Source organism: Drosophila erecta, unplaced genomic scaffold, assembly GCF_003286155.1.
Source record: "Drosophila erecta strain 14021-0224.00,06,07 unplaced genomic scaffold, DereRS2 tig00000000-arrow-pilon, whole genome shotgun sequence".
NCBI lineage: Eukaryota > Metazoa > Arthropoda > Insecta > Diptera > Drosophilidae > Drosophila > Drosophila erecta.
The window spans coordinates 24,769,879-24,790,246 of NW_020825194.1; the positions used below are offsets into that span (position 1 = coordinate 24,769,879).

The 20,368-nt window shown below is 43.8% G+C and overlaps 1 protein-coding gene across 1 annotated transcript in view; it reads right to left on the reverse strand.

Moving 5' to 3' along the window:
* Positions 1-8,812: 8,812 nt before the first annotated feature.
* The window catches only part of LOC6553311, a 37,159-nt gene continuing 25,603 nt past the window's right edge, over positions 8,813-20,368 (reverse strand). Inside the window, exons 10-13 of the mRNA XM_001979172.3 lie at positions 17,643-17,832; positions 12,514-12,665; positions 11,710-11,825; positions 8,813-11,614 (exon numbers count right to left, since the gene is read on the reverse strand). Coding sequence (XP_001979208.1) covers positions 9,624-11,614; positions 11,710-11,825; positions 12,514-12,665; positions 17,643-17,832 — 2,449 coding nt within the window. The 3' untranslated portion in view covers positions 8,813-9,623. The remainder of the gene's footprint in view (positions 11,615-11,709; positions 11,826-12,513; positions 12,666-17,642; positions 17,833-20,368) is intronic.

A 20,368-nucleotide genomic window follows, 5' to 3' on the forward strand; every position in this document is an offset into this window, starting at 1 on the left:
AGAAATTTGTGAGAAACATGACGTTTATGATGGCAACTCTACAGAGGAAGGAATAGAGTTGGCACACACTTTCCAAAGAGAAAGTGTAACTAACTTCTTGTTTTAGTTATAGATGGCTAAGCCGCGCATTGTTAATGGTCCGAATAGTCCGTGGCGGATTTTAATTGGTCTTCAAAAAGTTGACTTCGCATACACTTCATGGACAATCTAAACGGGCAATCGTTAATGTTTTTATTCAATTATTCACGGTGAAAAAAGTTGCTCGTTCACTTCGCTTCGTTGTTGGTGATTATAAGCTCCATTCAGAACATTCCTCTTTACTTATATGATTTGCCATTCCATCGCTCCTGCCAAAGCAATTAAAATACTTTTGCCCCAAAGTGAAAGAAAAAACCCATTCATTCCGGAATTGTTGTCGCTCCTGCTTTACTTTATTTTTGGCAATTAACATGCAGTACTCTCAATGCTGATGGCACTCGCACCGACTGTATCCGTACTTCCGCCCTCCATTTTCCGGACCCTGGCAGCTCCAGCTCCAGTTCCAGTTCGAAGGGAGGCGGTGTTCATTATGCCAAAGGGGATCCAATCTGCATCGGGAGTTTTGCATCCCACATCAACCGCACCTCAAGTCATCCCGCCTCGCATATGAAAATGTGTCAAAGGTTTGACGTACTCGAATGGGGTTCATGGGTTTGGGTTTGCTGCTGGGTCGATTTTGATTATCCACTCGAAACATTTCAGACGAAAAGTACATTTTACATATTTAAATTTAAACAGTTTCATTTAATAAACACATCAAATGTGCCTATATGTTCGTTAAATTTAATTTTGATTTTAATTATTAAGTTCACCACAATCAGTCTTTTGATAGACTTTTTTTTGTAACAAATGTAAACAAACATAAAGTTTTTGCTTATGTCCTTACCTGAAACAAACCCACATTTTGTTGGTGTGTTACTGCCCACAAACCAAGTTGACTGTTGGCGGAAATATAATTGACATCAACATTATGACTCTATATGGATTCCTGTATGCATTTGACACATGTGCCACCAGCTGACGTCGATTATTCGCACTAAGATCATGGCACGGCGAACATTTTTATTCAATCTTAGTGTAAAACATTTTTTATAAACGTACCTCGGGCCTTACATTTTATTAGTATTATCTACTTGTGTAGGGAAACTCTTTTGGTAGTGGCAAAAGTATTTGAACTATCTCCTAGGTACCTTTTTTATAATTATAAAATTATATATATTAAAAAATTATATAATTATATATATTATATTTATAAAAATACCCTTCGCTTGTAGCAATAAGCACAGGTGATTTGTCAATAGGTATGTGAAGTGCGCCAGTCGGTCTTCCCGTCGATTTGCTTGTATAAAAGTAGAGATCTCGGAAACTATTAGAGGTAGAATATTTGTGCAAGTTTTCTTTAAGAAACTACTATCGAATCACCAAAAGGCATAGGTGCAGTCCCGAAAGCAGTAGTTATCCTTGTTTCATATTACTATCTCCCTGGCACTCCCTTTAGCCTATTAACGGGTATCTGATAGTAGAGAAGCTCGACTTTTTTTCTCTGCTGCTTTAAACCCAATTTGGTTTTCTTAAGTGGGCTTTCTTGCTGTCGAAATCCTTTGTTGCTTTTGCCAAGGCCAGCCTAGAACGACAACAACATCAGCAAAGAATCCTTGGCAGAACATGCTGTAGCTCTTCTGGAAAACACGAGAAAATACTCGCCGAAGAAAAATTAGGGATGTTAAAGAAGAGGGGAGGTTGCCGGAATGTTACTCTGATATGATTTCCTTGCTAGACAAGTTCTTTAAAAGGTCACGACAAAAAATGGAGTGAAGTGAAGAGCAATAAGCGCAACTCACGACAATCTCATTATACAGAACCTTTCCTGTGACCATTTATATTCCGTGTTGTTCTGGTTAGTCCTTCACCGAATGCATTACCCTAACATTTGAGTTTTAATTTCACCTATATTTAGGTACCTTATTACTATGTAACGAAAGATCTCTATATAAACCCTTTTCTTTGAGTAATATGGATTGGAATCCAGAATACCCTTAGGCAGGGTATGCAGTAGTGCTAAAAGGAGGCCAAGGAGGTGCGTAGGCAGCTTGCAGGTAAGTCCCGAGCGAAGTATGCCAACATGCACATGACATACTAACTAGCGCTGCTTTGCATCGCCTCACGTCCTCCCCCGTCCAAGTTCCCTTCCGGAATCCCATCCGCTGCGTGACAACGTACCCGTCATCACATCACACGCAGACATTGTCTTACAGTTATGACTGGCGTTGCTATTTGGAATTCGACACGTACGCGGGCATCCCAGCACACGTAGGACGGTGTAATCCCGGGAAGGGATGTGTCAGGAGGTGGGCTTGGTTGGTGGCTTGGTGGTGTTCGTGGGGCAGCTTGTGCCGGTGTCGATTTTGACACGTTGCCAGTGTGTGGGAACTGGTAATTGTGGTGTAAAACTGTAGAATAACAGCACTTAGCTGGCTGCTAATACGAGCACGTGTCTGCTTTGTTGCACAACACGGCGTATGCGCAATGCGCAGCCCGTGCCCCGTGCCCCGTGCTCCGTGTCTATAATAAAAACTGCACAACACGAGCCCAATCGATTCGAACTCGTTGGGCTTTCAATTTGTCATTAGCAAGCTCGATTAATTACGAATTTCTGCTGTTAATCAAGTCCTCAGGCAAATGACTAGTCGGTTGGAATTAGAAACATTTGCCCATGTTATTATCTACATGGCGTATTCGCCCCAAACAGATATTAATTATAATCAGCTTAGAGCTGGGCGTTTTCGATTAACTGCTGCCAACTCATATGCATATTTTTATTTAATTAAAGTCGAGTGTAAACAGCCAGGGAATGTTGACAGGCGTCGGTGGAAAGCGATTGAAAGGACTTCGACGGGTGGATTCGACATATGGCGAGCCAAGGAAAATTCACAGACCCAAAAGTCACAAAGGCCAAAAAGGGAAAAGGGGAAAGGGGAAAGGGGAAAAGGGAAAGCGAGGGCAAGGCAAGGAGAAAATGTGGCACGCGGCATTCACCGCACAATTCCATTACGTAAAGCAAACATCAGATGGCGTTGGCTGCGCGGCATGATTGCGTTTGGTGCTTCTTGCGGCTCCGCACCGCCCTGCCCTTGTGGGCGTGGCGCCAGTAAAGGCAACATATTGAATATTGATGCGCATCGATTTCGACTTGAAAGCGGGAAGGTTCCAGCAAGCAGCCCACACACGCTTTCCCTCTCTTTGTTTATAATAAAAACATTTGCAATTTCTTGCAGTCACGCAGTGAATGGCATTTAACACTATTCAGCCTGGTAGTGGTCGGTAAAAAATTAAATTGGCTACTAAAGTGTCGAATGTAGCAGAGGAATGTATAGTCCGCATACTTAAAAGAGATTATAAAACCTTAAGCAGTGAATTGGTAAACATTTTTATGGACGGAAAGGGTATATACATGGTTGGCTTATACATATTCAGTGCTTTTGGAATTCGATATATTATTTTATTTAGTGAAATGGGTGCCCATCACATACCTATGTACGTTTTGTTTATAATGATTTAGAGCAAGGGACTTCGACTCAAGTTACCAAGGTTCTGCACCGCCAACTTATAACTTAAGCAACCCGCCAGTATCTGGAATATGTATTTTTTGTTACCCTGCCACTGCCTTCATGAAGAGATAACTCGATTCCGGTCGAACTTTTGACAGCAGAGTGTAAGTGCACTCAGCGCAGTTAACTGGCTGCGGCGTCTGCGAAGCAATTTGTGAACGCTCGTCGAGCATTTAAAACAATTGGTGCCAAACAATTACGCGGAGGGTGCTCTTCGGAGGAAAAGGAGCGCATTGCGTGGAAGGAAGCCAAAGAGTTCCTCGCCAAATTAGCGACAAATGTGTGGCGGCGGGCCGAGGGGGCGTGGCTGGGGAAGGCGGGCGGGCAGACTGCGACCCAAATTGCAAATTGCAACAAACTTGAGCCAAAGTGGGGCAACGATGGCGACAACGAGCGCGACGATGGACGCTTTGTCTGCGTAAGTTCGTAATAAGCAAATTAAATGCCAAGGGAATGCGGCCCTGCAAAGTAGGCAACAATAAAAATCCAGCGGCTGCCAATACGAACGGAATGACTTGGCGCATTAACACCCCGATGGCTCCACATGCCACATGCCACCAGCCACCAGCCACATGCAGCAGAAGCGCGATATCATGGGCGTTAATTGCCACCGAATGCATAATGTTGGGAGGGGGAGGGGCAGTGCGAAATGGGAAATGGGCGGCGGGGCGTGGGAAAACTCCACCGCCATGCTTGAGTGGTCCACACGAAGCGATTTTCGTAGCAGAGATGGCTAAGATTTCTGCAGTAACTCCCATTGTTTCGCAGTAACTTTAGTTACTAGTCACCTAGTTGTCTTTACTGAAGAATATATCATTGCTAATTTCCCTTTAAACTTTAATTCATTCTAGCATTTACTTTACTTAATGCTTCTTTATTCTGCTGCGTAAGCTTTCTACGTTAATTTAAGCTTTAATGTTCATTTTCTGAGTGTTCACTGAGGTTTTCGATGCGAATAGTTTGTATGGTATGGACAAATTTTCCAAATGTGTAGAGCAGTAAAACGATATGCAATTTGTAATTTTAGAAAAACCCAGATTGGGGAAGCATTTTCTCCACTGTAAGCTGGACCAAATCACGTTCTGCATAGCCTTCTGCGCTCTTCTACACTTAAATTTACTTTTAAAGGATCCCATGCGCAGTTTCCCCACAGTCCTTACCGAGTTTTCCTTGTAATTGCAGTTTTGCTTTCGCTTTCCTAGGAAAATATTTTTGATAGAGGAGAAGCGAGAACTAAAATATGAAAGCAACAAAAGTCGTAAAATATATATAAATAAAATGCGCTCCTCCATAAATCGCATACGTGAGAGAGTCCATGTGGGCGTTAGTTTTTTCGCTTCGTGCGTGCTGACTTGCCAAACATCCTGGCATCCTGGCACCCTGGCATCCTGGCATCCTGGCAGAGCAGCAAGCATCAGATCCTGGCTGAAATTTACAAATTTAATAAAGGGAAAAATATGATGGATGTAAATGCAAATGGGTCTTGTCTACATTTAAGCGCCGTGCAATGTGTTTTCGCAGATAAAATGGCTGTTATGATATGCTCACAGTTTTATTTATTTAAATTTGTTTCTGATGTGCAAAACAGTAATCGGGTAAAAAAAACAAACTATTCAAAACGCATTAACATAGTTTAGCATACTTAGGGCGAAGGTCGAAGGGCGAAGGCTTCCCACGCATTGGGTTTGGCCTTTTGCACTTGACCAATTTAAATAAATGGCTGAATATTATTTTATGGCGCCGAAATTTTACGTCCCATTGAACTTTGTACCGCAGAACAAACAAATAAACAATAGATAGGATTAATTAAAAAAAATGGCTTGCACCACAGGGCTCAGGCAAAAAATGTGTTTAATTAAATATTTATATTATTATTATTTTGCCCCATACTAGACCATTTCTGTGCACTTGCGAATTTATATTCATTGAGGTTTTCGATGCGAATAATTTGCATTTAACACATGCGCACAGTCTACAAGCTCGACCGCAAAATTACATTTAATTCTCGCAGCACAAAATTATCAACCAGCAAATCCGTTTATGCACTTGATGTCCTTAATGACTTTTGTTGTCCTTGTTTCTGTGGCTGTTTTCAGTTGTCTAGTCGCCCAATACAATTAATTAAACATTTTCCATTGGTATAGAAAATTGCTTTTTAGGTCTCATTCAACGAAAGTTGAATTCGAACGCACGCTAATGTTTGCCAGCAAATTATTTCCCAAAATTAAATTAGATATTTGCATATTATGCGTGTAAATTACCAGGACCAGAAACACGCCATCCACTATTTTTTATTTGAACTGTTTTAAAACCTACCACCGATAAACAATTTTTGCAAATCCAGCCCGAATGATTTCCGTGCAATTTTATTGTTTAGAGCAGCATTCCTACGCCTAATGGCCACAAAGCTACAATAATTGCTGAGCTTTAAATGATTTACCACTGCTCATACCAGCATGCAATTGCGTAATTTGGCACCTGTTAAATTATTAAAATGTTCATTATAAAGTCAAACAGACGACATGAATGAAAAAGTATGGAAATAAGGAAACATAATTTGCATGTGTGTTTATTTGCAGTCGCTGTTTTTGTTTCGGCTCGCATGCAATTGGCCATTTGCATTGTGCGCAATGTTTAACCAGCTTATTGTTCAAGGCTATTGATTTGAAGACCGGCTGCTTTGTGGGCATTGCACATGCACATTTAATAAATAATCGCACAAAAACAATAAAAAAAAGTGCATTAATTAGTCATTAGGCACTTCACGAAGTGAACGAAAAAACCGTGCGCTATTAAAATCGTTGTGGAGCATACGCATATTATATTAGCCATGTCGCTCTCAATTAGTTGCAATTACAGAAGATTAAATATGTACGCCGTAATCCGTTCTGTATCCAATTTAAGTTAAGCCGATAAAGTATTTTGGTTTTGGCCATGGCCTTCCTGTCATAACTGCTGCCCCTACTCCTCGTTCTTTTCGGCCTTTTTCAGTTAACCGGGAACTAGGGAAAGTCCCCGAGCAGTAAATCAAATCAGAGACCAGAACGCCATACTAGTATTTATGCATGAAAGGCTCCCCGTACTTGTCCCCACATTCTCGTTATTTACGATCCGCCCGCCCCTGCATATTTGACTTTAATATACTCTCGAGTTACTCTAATTTGTGGTTGTCAGCAAATTTTGGACAACAGTACTGCCGGCAAAATCTGCTTGGGGAATTTAATTTTTCTTATTTCTGTTTTGCGTTTTGCATTTTGCTTGTGGCTGTGGCTGTGTTGCCTGGGAACTTTGATTTGTTAGACTCAACTATTCGGCTTCTGCGGCTTTCCATGTTAGGTTATGAATTATTCAAGCTGGGCAACCAAAGGAGGCGGGAGATGGATGTGCTAAATTGATTCAAATGCTCAATATTTAATGGGGTATAAGTGTTTTTAACAATCGCAAAAGTGATTATGGGAAGACAGCTGTTTCTGTTCCCGTTTCCCTGTCTGTCTTTTCTTTTTGCCAATGTTCCTTGCAGAAATTCCATTACACGCATATCCAGCAAACAAACGTCCATTTAGCACTTTGCAACTGGCCACAAAAGTTGGGTTGAGTTTATTCAATTCGAGTACCATTTTACACATTTCGCACTTCACCGACACAACCGAAGACTGCGCACAAGGAATTTCTTCCGGCGAAAGAAAACTCCAACGATACATGGGCCACAGAACAAACTTGAGCAGAGAGGCGACAGAGGAAAATTGCGGAAAACTGGCCACAGCAATCTGATGGACTGATATGGAAAGCTGTAGGAAATCAGCAGCATGTTTTCCTTGAGCAGAACACAAATGTCAACACATTCTACGTCAGGTTGTCCAAGCGGTTATTATCGCAATTTATGTTCTCCTATGGTGAAACAGAAAGGATAAAATGCTTTTCGCAGGACTCTTGTGCTGCCCAATTAGTTCGCTCCGACAGGGTATTTTCTTAAAACTAAGGGAATCCTTGGCCAACGAAATTATTACTTACCTGTGCTCGCACAAAACGAGGCCCTGGGAAATCCGAAAGGAAAACTAGGAACAATTCATGGGTCAAGCAATATAATTACGAATTTTTAAGGCCGCTCCGGGGGGAAAACATTTCTGTTAGCCCTGTTTATGGCGGAGATTTTCAATTTCCCGTAGTTCGAAACAAACTTTCTGCGAAACCTGCGCAAGAAGCAAAAACAACTTGGAGACAGAGTCATTTGCATAAGGGCCCCACGCAGAAACGACACAATAACTCAATTCGCAGCACAAAAGCAAAAAAGGAAAATCAAATGTGCCACAAAGGGAATAAGGCATAAAAACCAACGCAGAAACTTTTCTGCCCAGGCAGTAAATCCTGCAGGATATGGCCCTAAGCTTAGCAACACAACGCACAACTATTGTTCGGCCTCGAGGGGAGCGACAACTTTGATGTCCTGGCCGGGGACAGATCCCAGTTTTAGGCAAGTGGAGAAGAGTTAACAACTATGCCCAAAACGCCAAATATTTGAAATATGTGTAGCAACGAAAATGTTGACGTTTGAACTGATTTCCAGGCGGTCTCCACAGTTCAGACTCCATCCAAACACTCGAAAAAAGTCTTTGCCGCGAAGGATGTGCTTCTAAGTAATACGTAACAATTTAAATTAAAATAAAGCTTTCAACTGCATAATAAATTATACCAAATTACAGGCAAATGTGCCGTGGACAAGTTTCCTTAAAACTGATTTATTTATATAACAGGAAGTCGAAAGTGCATATTGTTTTAGGCAAAATATGCCAAATCATATCGTCGAGTTTTGGAGATGTGTCGTTTCTTACCTCGAAATTTTGAAACTTTGAAGATAAACGCTGAAACTTTTTACGAGTGATTGGCTGGCGAAATGTTGTGGCAAATTAAGTTGGCGGCAGTGCGAAATTGCGTGGCCCGGAGAGTATTGGCAACAAAATTCACAGAGAAAACAGAAGTCAAACATGAAAGAGGAGCAGACATGTTCGTAAGTAGCTTTTGTTTGGTAAATTGGCGGCAACAATAGTTGACACAAGTTTTTGTGAGCGAGTGGCAAAATTCAAGGCATTGTTATTGGCAATTTCAGCTGCCATTTTTGCTGTCGCTTGTCATGGGAATATATAAAATCAGCCGCATAAAAATTGTTTTCATCTCTTGAATTCACTATATTTTCAGTATGTGCACATGCGCGGATGCTAGCTTATGATAAACCATCTTTAAGTTTAAGCAATGAAAATCTTTATCTTATAATACTTGATATTGGGATTTTGGGCGTTCATAAAACCTTCTTGAGTCCCTTGTTCTTCAGCTTAAACTACGGGTAATTATAACTTTAATTGTCCCTAACCTATTTTGTTTTATTCTAATTGTTAAAGAATTTATTAAATACTGCGGCTAATTTCGGTTAATCGGCTACTAAAGAACACTCTCTCTGTAATATTTCAAAGTATTTTTGCTAATTCCTCCTTTGTCATCACTTGTATTTGTGTACAGATACAACTCTTTTAGGCAATCCGATTACATTTGGACTTAGTTGGTAGATTTGCAGAAAAGGAAAACTGTTCAATGTTTCTTGTAATCAATCTAAAACAACTTGTTAAAGCTACCTAGCTATGCAATATTCTCTGGGAAATTAGTTTCCCTGACGGGAATCGCTGCTTATATCGATATGGCGAACATTTGCCGCAATCTCCAGGGGAACCTCCACTGCAATTTTCTTAACTAATTTACGCCGGCAGAAACTTTCTAACCACGGCCAGTGCCGCCAAGTCAAAGATAAACTTTACACCAAAATGTATTATTAAATTTACGCAGACCCGTAAAATTTCAGACCAGAGAAAACCGGAGAGATGGCATCCGGACAAATACTGGAGGGGCTAGGCAGACAGCTGTCTGTCGCCGCATTGCGGGCACGGCGGGAAGTCCTGAAGGATTCTTGGCAGGCGCTCCCTGGAGTTTCTATATATTGGTTGTAATACTTCGGCCGGGAGCTGGCTGGATCTGCTGCAGCTCGGTGCGTACGGTTCCAGTGGACGAGGAGGAGGAGGAGTCCGTGGTTGAGGCGTAGGATGCCGACGAGCCCGATGATATAGTGGAATCGGTTCGCTGCTGGCATCCCAAGGGATTTGCGGTGTTGTCAGTTGCCGTTCTTGCTTGCAAATCCTTTCCGGAAGCCTGCCGCTGCAATTGAGGAATGCGGCTTGCTGTTGCTATTCCCGTTGCCCCAAGAGATTCCCCAGCTGGTCCTCCGGGCGGTGCTGGCTCTGACTGCGGCTCCGCCGGCTTTGTGGGTCTGGGAATGAGCGAGTTCCTCGAGGGCGATTTCATGGGCTGCGCGTACAAATCGCCGTTGGGCGCCGCCCAGCTGCAACTTCCTGGACTGGGCCTAATCGCGTAGATGCACTCGGTCCGCTCGCCTCCCTGAGGGGGCGTGGTTTCGTGGGCCGGCGGTACGGACTCGAAGGATTGAAAGGATCCGCTGAGAGCTGTCATCGCCGACGACTCAGGCATTCTCTTCGCGCGCTTCAGACTGGAGGCGGGTGATTTGGGCACGATGGGACCGACAATGAGAGTGTTCTGTGAGATTTGGGGCTCCTTGAGGTCCTCGTCCTCGCCTCCGCAATCTCTGGCCACTTGGAGTGGCGAAGTGGTTATGTTGCTGCTGTCCCTCCGCCGCCGTCCAAGCGTATTGCTAATCGTTCGCGGCGGCGGCAAAGGAGCGTTGAAATTCTGCGGCGGCAAGGAATTTCTCTTGAAGCTGCTGTTAACTAAATCCTGTGTTGTGGGCAGGACCTTGGGGTAATTACGCTGCCGCAAAAGCTCCAACTGCTGAGCAGCCGTCAGCGGTATGACCTCCAGATCATCGGAGTCGTCTCTGCTCGTCACGTTGATATCCACATCGTCGGCATGCACGAAGCTGGTGACCTGCTCATCAGCAGCCAGGATCATGTCCACCGGATCCGAGTGGGAATGGGAGTGGTTCCTCAAGGGATACTGCTGTTGGAGGATGTCATCACTCGGCTCGGTCAGGGCCGAGTGTTGTCTCTGGAGGAGCATCTCATAGTGCTGCGGCTCGTGCATGTGCTGGGGGATGAGCAGAGCTGCGTCGGCCACCTCTATATCCTGGCAAATGATCAGCCTGCCATCGGATGAAATCGGCTGTGGAGGCGGAGTGGCCGTGTTGAAGCTGCCCGATTTCGGGGGTTCCTGACTCGACATCCACTCGCAGACTTTGGTGTGGGTATCTACTGTGGAGCAGCTCAGCGATCGCTGACCTGTCTTGATGGCCTCATAAGTATTTGATTTCCTGGTCATCTCCAGAACGAAACTGTCGTCTCCGTCGCGGGACTTGCTGCACCGCTTCAGTTCCTCATCATTGGCTCCATCGTAGCTGAGGATGGTGCCGCCCAATTTAGGAGCCGGGAATGGTAGGGCCTTGGCCCTTCGGCGGCGCTGTCGCAGCAAAAACGTTACATAAATCAGGAGATTGAGAACTATTATAATGGTAATTAGGGCTATCAGTAGCTGCATCGTGGCCTCGGACTTGGCAACTGTTTCAGGAGGCGTCTGAGGCCGATCCTCCGCGCTATCCAGTGGGCTTGTGGAGGTCACCAAGTCCTCGAACTCACTACCGCCCTGCGTCTTGTGCACATGACCGAAGGTGGGAGGAGCATTGTACATATTTTCCGCCGCTGTTTCGGTGGATTCGCCACTCTGTGCTGGTCCAGCAAGACTGGGCTCCTGGAGGAGCAGCTTCAACGTCCTCACAGGGTCCTCCGCTCCGTGGTCCCTCGGTCCGTACTTGCTCATGTGACCGGTAATCACCTCTTGACCGGGCTTCTGGAGCTGCTCCTGAATGGCCGCTATCTGGTTGAGCTCGTCCGGGAGCTCTTTGTTCCAAAAATTCATATAAATCTGGCGGTACTTGTAGCCCACCGTTGGCGGAATGCCTGGATAAAAATGAGAATAAAGAAAATGGTTTAGTTCAATCGCTATATTTTCCGAGAGCGTATAGAGCTTCCAGTATGCAATGACATGCACCTACCAATATTGAGGTATGCCTGAGCCCTCCTGTTGAATTCCGGCCAATCCAGGTCGTAGCGATCCCACTCCAGGGCGTGGGAGTTGAGGAAGATACCCTTCCATGGTGCCTTCGGATTTCTGGAAAAGCAGCATAGCAACCCATGAGAATTTCCGCCAACGGATATGTTGTCGTCTGGTGCACATTTTAGTCTCCACTTTTCCAGAAAAGAATCCCATTTTATAGACATAATCCGGCCATTCATTTGCTCATTTAAATGATATGGTTATGGCCAATAACCACAATCGCCGGCAGCCGAATGCCAAAACACCCTGCTAACGATCTCTGATTTCAGCTCTGATTGCCGCACCCATTTCCATTTTTTGCCCGGCCTTTTTTTTATCCATGAGCGGTGGTGGCCACTCCAACTAATAATATTTGCATGTGCCGCCACCCAATCCGGCTGCTGTAGAATAATAATAAAAGCGGCAGTAAAAATTCTATTCATTTCGCTGTCCGAGCGTTGCAGATTGCAAAACGTGCCGTATTCGAAGGCAAAGCCAATGCCAAACCAGAGCCACTAGTCGTTACCATTCCAGAACTCATGAATATCCCACACTGCATCCGCACCCGCATCCGCGCCCGCATCCGCACCCGCATCCGCACCCGCATTTGCATGCAGATCTGTGACTCTTCGTGTTGATGTTGATGGCCCTCCCAGCTTTATATTCCCCAGCCGTGCAGTACCACAAGCTCCCCAGCTAACTTTCTCCAAATGCACTTTTCACATCCGCCCTGTGGACCGAAAGTCCAGCAGGCAGTACTCACCCGGTCTTTACGAAATTCGTCCAATATGCCATTACCGCCTCGGAAAGCAGCTTTTCCTGCACCGTGTAGTTGCCGCTGGGAAAGGGACCTGCGGCGGCCAAAGGAGCGCCGAAGATAAACGCCAATTCCTCGCCCATAATGCTATGCGGTAGCTGTAAGTGAAATGGTATATATATCCAGTAAATATATATGCCAGTAAATCAAGCCGCTAGTGGAATACTCTAAAACGCAGACCATTAAAGAGCGTTGTGGGCCTATAGCTATAAATAATAAAGCATTACGGTAGGATGTAAGTGAATGATTTGCTTTCAAAACTAAAGGAGCACCCAATTCCTAAGATAAGCAGTTGTGGCACTCCAAAATGCCACGAACTTTAGCCCTTCCGGTAAAAGTCTTGTTCCCTTATTGTAAATACAGACTTAAGTCGCACACTTTATAAGAGTCCGCCTCGCAGGGACTCTGATTTAGGGAAGGAAATGTTTTTCGACCGGCAAAATGTAATGCGGTTGGAAAGTCGGTGGGCGACTATGAGATCGGTGTGAAATGTTTTCAGCAGTATTTTAACGGCTCCTTTTGGCCATTGTGACCAACCGGCATCAATCTTCTTAGACGGCCTGCATAAATATTTAGCTACCCGAAGACAGGACGAAAACCAGGACGAGGACGACAGCGAGGACATGGACGGGGAGGAGAAGACCGCCGGAGGGAGTCGCTGAATGTAAGTAGGTAATAAAGCCAAGTTTTTATTGTTGCCATGAAAAATGTAACAAAGTCACAAAGCATTGCTGTCTGAGCACATCAAAATGCCACTTTCCCGGAGCTGCTGACTGTTCTTTTCGGCTTGGTCCTCGGACGATGTCCTCTGCGCCGCTGAAATCTTTTATGGCATTTATGAATGATGAATTTCGCTTTTGATTTTCATTTTGCAATTGTATGGGAATTTGACGAAACGGGCAAACGGAATTCAATATGGCAAGACATGGTCTAAGCTTTTTGTTGAGCGTTCTGTGATGAATATACACGGTTCAATGGCCCCATAATGAAATCAAAGCGATTCTTTAAGGTTTTCCACGATTCGAACAGATTCGGCAGACTGGTTAACATTTTGATGCCCTGCCGGGGAAATGGACAGGGAAATATTTTCATATCAATCAAATTGAGTGCCTGCAAACACTAATATTGTTTGTATTTTTTGCGTTTGGCGAAAAGTATTTTGCCACAGCACACATTTTACTGCAAGTGCTTATGCTGCATAAAATCGAACCATTTTAATTAAATACTTCCGCTTTAATTCTGCAAACTCAGAATGCATAACTAAAGCATGTTCGTAAATTCGCCAAACATAATTTATGAATTTATTCGATTAGCCGAAACGTGGGCACTTCCTGTGCCAAATTTTTTATTGGCAAGCGATTCTCGCTTTAAAAATTACCGGAGCGGAGGCGGAAATTCAATTTGGAATAAATGCGCAACTTTCGTAATTTATGCCCCTCCGTGCGCCCACTCTAAAAATTCCTCCTTGTGCCCACGGCAACGGAAACAACAATTTGACTTAGCGCCATTTGTCGTAATAAACCTAATGGAGTTAATGGCACTCGCAGCGTGTAAAATTTCCAAAAATATTTCTCCGAATAGGCCTTTAGGAGGTCTTAGGATCAGTAACCTGAGGCAATTGCCTGGGCGTGAATTGGCCAGGAGGCCATTGCTGGGAGGGAATTGCTGGCCGCACCATTTGCCTTCGTATTTCTATAATTTTATTGGATTACGCAAGAGATTACGCTTTAATTTTGTATTTCTGGGTGCTGGTAATTAAATATTTTCGCTCGCAGAATTTTTGGCAAAAGTACGATGCACATTAAGCGGAACCGCCACGTTTTTTGGTATTTGCCAAACACTCGAGTTTCGGAACCTTTTTGCGGATTGCGGTCGCAAGTTTCAACCACGCACCAAAATAAAAACTTTAGTTTGAGTCATATTTATTTTATTTTCATAAATTTCTTTTCCTTCCTCAACCATTTCGCATTCTTATCAGAAGGAGAAAGCCCGTCGAGCGGCGGGAATGCCCAAATAGTCGAGGAAAAAACTTTTCAAGAAAAACGAAGGCGACCAGACGGGACATACTTCAAATGTTTTTTATTTGTGGGGTTTTGCGGAAAATTCTTGGGATGCTGACCGCGTTTAGAATGCGATGATAATGACGTTTGTCTACGTGGGTCTACGTTTGTGTTCCTGGGCCCCAGAAAATGCTGGATTTAATATGGGAAACTTATTAAACTGTCTTCGAGCCAAAGTCGTTCTCATCTCGTTTCCCTCTATTATGCCTAAATAAATTGGAACTTGTTTTGCCAAAGTTTTCGGCTCGCTGAGTTTATTGCTCAGCTTGGGAAATTAGAAAAGAAGAATAGAAAAATCTCCAGAGCAGCAATTTTGTCGAATCCCCATCTTGTTTATTTCTGTGCCATTTTGCGTTTTGTCCTCGGGATTAAATTCAGTTTGGATGTACTTAAAGCACAATTCTGATTGTGCTGGCACTTGTGCCAGTAAGTCCAGGCAGTGGATTCTGCTGACACCCTCGCTGTCCCTGGGATCAAATCAATTAAGCCCTTCCTAAAGCACAACAGCCATGTGGCCGGAATTATCTATGCGTGGAATAATATTCGCTTTTTTTAACAATCTTAACAATCGCCTGGAGGCGCAGCTTCGCCCCAGCAGAATAAAATGGAGCGGTCGGACACTTGAAGCCAAGTGCGTAAGTAGTCTCTCTGGCACATTTTGAGGCCGAGTTTGGGGCAAACAGGCAAGACATGTGCCAAAAGTTTCACAATAAGCCCGCGGCCCAAGGCAAATAGTCAAAAAGTGTGGGCGCTGAGTGCTGAGTGCTGAGTGGGCGTGGACCAAGTGAGTGGCTGAGCTCGAGATGGAGTGCAGAAGCGCAGTTTATGCACAAATTCATTCGCATTCAGGCGAGTTCTTGGCTGCGGCCCTGACAAGGGGAAAATGCGGCAACAGAGCGATGTTGGCATAAATAAAAGAAGCGCCAGCATGTTATGCGATTGTGTGGGCCTTAAGTTGTCTGACTGTTTTCCTGTCTGGGCCCCAAAGAAAAGTAAAGAAACAGCCACAACAAACAGCAACAGCAACAGAAGGTTGCGTTGGCGACAGCCAGCGATAATTTGTAGGCACGGCCGAGTATCCTTGGGATCCGCTTTTCATGTTCAAGGATACTCGGGAACGGCATGAAATATTTAACAAAATTTTATTCTGGCAATTTATTCGCACTAATGCGATGCCTGGCTGCAGAATCCGCCCATATATCAGGGGGCATAAAGATGTTCTTTTAGGCGATTTAGCTGCTTTCAGTCGATGGCAAGCGTTGGCCATTTATCAGACTTATTCTCATACTTTAATTGTGGTCTATTAAAAAGTTGTTGCACTCCACTCGCCACAAGCTGTTGTCGCACTCGAAAGGCCATGTTCATCTATTTTGCAGTTGCAGTTTGTTTTATGGCCAACTGGTCCGCAACTATGGCCATAAAAATTCGCTTAGCACAAGTCTAAAAGTTGCCAAAAATATAATACGAAATAATAACTTTCCGCTGGCCGGCGGGAGTGTCGCCTTTGTTTCGGATCCCTGTTTGAGTTGTTTTCAAATTCATTATTTCTGTATGGGTTGTTGTGGAAGTTTTGTCTCCGTCTGGTGAGCAATTTCTGTATTGCCATCGGGGTTTTCTCAGTTTTTTACTGCGAAGGCATTGGCGAAGCTCAAAGGACCCTTACCGCGGGGAAATCAGTGGGAAGATGAAAGGATTTCCCTGAAAATGTTTACTTACGCAGAGCGCCCCATTTGCCTATCAGTCCAATCATCTTAATTACAAATCAATAGGTCCATTTAACTGTAGAGTAGCAGAGGTCCTAGGCCAAGACAGCTTCATAGCAACACAAAGCTATCTATGCCAGGCAATCAGTAACAAATCCATAAGCATGACAAAACCATAAAACCAAGCCAACTTGGATGGACAAGGACACAGATAGCCATAACCATAGCCGTTCTGCTCCTCCGCCCCACGAAAGTGATCCCCTCTCGGACTCAAATGAACCCAAAGTCAAGAGGATGCTGTCTACTTAGCAAACTGTTTTTGTTTTGAAATTGTGTCCTTTCTCTAGTTATACCCGTTACTCGTAGGGTAAAAGGGTGTACTAGGTTCGTTGAAGAGTATGTAACAGGTCAAGGGAAGCGATTCCGACCATTTAATGTGTATATATTCTTGTTCAGGATCGCTAGCCGAGTCGATCTGGCCAAGTCCGTCAGTCTGTCCGTCTGTCCGTATAAGCACCTCGATCTCTAACGGCCATAAGCCGCCAATTATTTTTCGTTTTATTATTTGTCGTGCCAACTTCTATCTTATAAATTATATAACTTACAACTTATATAACTATCTTTTAACTTATAACGCCTACAAACCGCCCAAGACAGTCACGCCCCACTTTAAAACTATTTTTAATTTCATTACATTCTATTAGTTTTCCCATTTTTTATGGATATGCCAGAATAATGTTGAAATGTAATGTTAATATTGAAATGGGTATCTGGTAGTCGAGGATAGTCTATAGTTCTCTCTTGTTTTGGCTGCACTAGGAAAAATGGTTTCAAAAGTGATTCCTCAGTATATTTTTTTTATATACACCCAATACAACCCAAATTGGCATTTAGAGTATTTAAGTGTAACTACGAGAATAATGCGAATTAGAGGTATCCGCAGTATACTGATATTTTTTCTCTTTGTGCACATATTTAGCAATTTATGAGTTGCTGAGGGGTTCAATGCCTTCATTACGATCATTCCCCATTGGCAGCTGCAAACTTGCGAATTGTTTTGGCCAAAAAGCCAAAACAAGCACCGTCAGCCTCGCCAATGATGAACTGAATTCAACGGCCCAGTGCCACAAACTTTTCAGCATTATTGTTCCATTATTGGGTGGACGCAGTGCGGTTAGCGGAAAGGAAAGGAAAGAATCCAGTACATTATGGAAACTCATTAGATGCCAACTCACGCTGAGTTTAATTTAAATGCGCTGTAGAGTATGTAATTGGAATCGCCGTTCGGGCATTGAGGAGGGCTAATACTTACGTGGGCAAACGGTCCCGTCGCGCTGTTATGGCCAAATACGTACATATAATTGCGCCGATTGACATCCGCGTGGAACATCCCGGTTTGCAGCAGTGGCCCGACCACGCGGGCATCGGACAGTATGTCCAGAACCACGTCACGGTGCTCCAAATTAGTGGCCTTAATCGGATTGTTGTACATGTCCTGGTATCTGCGGAGAGAGAGAGAGAGAACAGAGAGTGTGGGCAGATCGTAAGTGTAGGCCACGAAGCAGGCAGACATCAACGCAACGTGGCGTATGCGTAATGTGCATTGTTAACATTTGGTGGCTCGCTGTGGTTATGGGTGTGCGTGTGGCACTCGTTTTGTGTATTTACTCTCGGTACGTAAAGCTTAATTACGCGGTTGGCTTTTGTGAGGAGCACCCCCCGTGGGACATCCAGTCAACAATGGACAACAATGGGGACTAATGCCGAGCATCGCGAATCAACCAAGGAACTAGCGCTGATTGCAATTGATTTTTGTGAAAGATTTACGCTCTAATCCCGGAACAATTAAGTGAAAGCCCCACGAAACAATGTGGAGTCAGCCATTGTTTGGGTCATTTTAACGTGTAACCTGAACTTGGATACAGTAGTGGAAATCTACTTTATAAAACATTTTATATATGGAACCCAACTGATGCATTTTAATACCTCAATCCGCTTATTTTAAAACAAAGCTTGTTACAGGTACACGGAACTTTAATGTCTTTATCTCTTTTGCAAACGTCTCATTGCGTTAAAGAAATACACAATAATATACACATTTAAATAACAATATAAAGTTTGACAACAAAATTCAAGATTAAACTTTTCGTTCGTAAAACTTCCGTTAAACTTTTCACACTTCACAGATTCAGCAGTTTGGGAGTGCTTTAAATGTGACTTTAATTTGTTCTTTAAAAGTTTGCTGTCTTCCACCTTGTTTATAGCCTGTTTGGTATTTATCACAAATAAGCAATACTGTTAATACATACAAAGGTATACCTCTCAGGTATAAAAGAAGCTAAATTCATTTAACAGAAAAAGACGGGCCAACAATTAAATCCAGCTTAAGAACACCTTTGGTAAAATGCCTCCCTGCTCTGGTTTTTCTCGAATACATTTGTTGCCCTTCACTCATACATTAGATACATCGGCGTGCTTCTGGTTAAGTCCATCCCAGCATGAAATTATTATGGCGCAGCGGGAAAGACATGGGTCTTGGAAAAATACAGAAATCCCTCTGTGGCTGGCTTGTGTTCATGTCAAGCACAACACTTGGCCTTTTCTAGCAGCTGTTGAAGCAGGTACAACGTGCCACAGGACACACAGACTCACACTCACTCCAAGGAATGTGTACGCCGGGTTTTCAACGTCTTGGCATGGCCTAATGGACAAATAAATAGAGCCATATTTTCCACATTTTCGTACGGGTTGTACTTAGTTTTCCTCTGCTGCCCGGATTGTCTGTTTGTGTTTTGTGTGCCACGTTATGTATTTTATTGTCGGCTACTTAAGTTATGCACTTTGACCTCCATTCAGACAGCACAGTCTACGTCGACCCCCCGTGAAGAAGCCTCGAGGAAGCAAAGTCAGCAAACGACGGGGCGTACGGTGCCACTCATGAATGTATGGCCCAAGGCGGCTCGCAGGACGCCGCGCGTTTGCTCTACTTGCTGCTGCTTATGCAGGATTCAAAGGACATACCCACAGCAGAGGCCGCAAATATAGGCCAAGCCTCTGCCAGAAGTGATAGGTGCCATGTCAGAAGTTTGGGACTCCAATTAATAATTTTCAAGAAAATTATCCGGTCGATTATCGAATGTTTGAGAGTATTCATCCATGTTTGTGCTCCACTAACTTCCGCTTCTGTATATCCAGTAGCCAACGCCGGAGGCACATGTTTGCATTGGAATCGTAGCCTTCGCTTCGCTTTATATTTATTTGCGGGTTCCATTGTAATCCCATCTAGTTGAGCAGCGCTTAGAGCGTTAAGATGGCAGTGCGCAATAAATAACAAGAGTGAGCTTCAGATTCTCCTTCAGCTTATTAGTAAAAAAGCGTTTGCTATACTTTTGGTGGTACATATGCTGAGGTTCCCGCAACAGCTCAGAACTTTGATCTCATTATGCTCCCCACAGTGGCGTTATTATAAGCTCATCGGAAAACCCGCACCAACCATCGACTTAATTAAAAATGTGTGCCACCATGATTATTCCGTTTGAGGTGGGGGTGGAGAAAGTTTTTAGCAGTCCATGGAGGAAGCAGTAAAAATGTGTCGTTGCAAATATAGTTTGGAAATCACGCGAAACGCTTGCAAAAACAAACGGAAAGTCGAGCAAACAAATTTTGAATGCCACCAGACCAGCACAAATGCTTAATTAAAAGTTGGACGAATGCGCATTTGGGAAATCCCTTGACAAACATGGAATAACCCGAAAATGTGGTGCTCTCGCCAAGGAAATAAGATTACGAGCAAAGTGGGCGCCAAACAAACAATAAGTGGAACGGTTCCGGGACTAAAGCCATACCAAAGTTTCGTGCCACCGACAATATAATTAAATATATACACATACTTGTGTATTTAGGCGACAATCGTACCTAAAACACACTCGCACCGCAAAACGACCCACAAAAGCCTCCAAACACACGAAAACACTCAAAAGTAACCGCAGAGCTCTCGAAACACCGAAACACCACACGGACACACATGCACTCGCACAC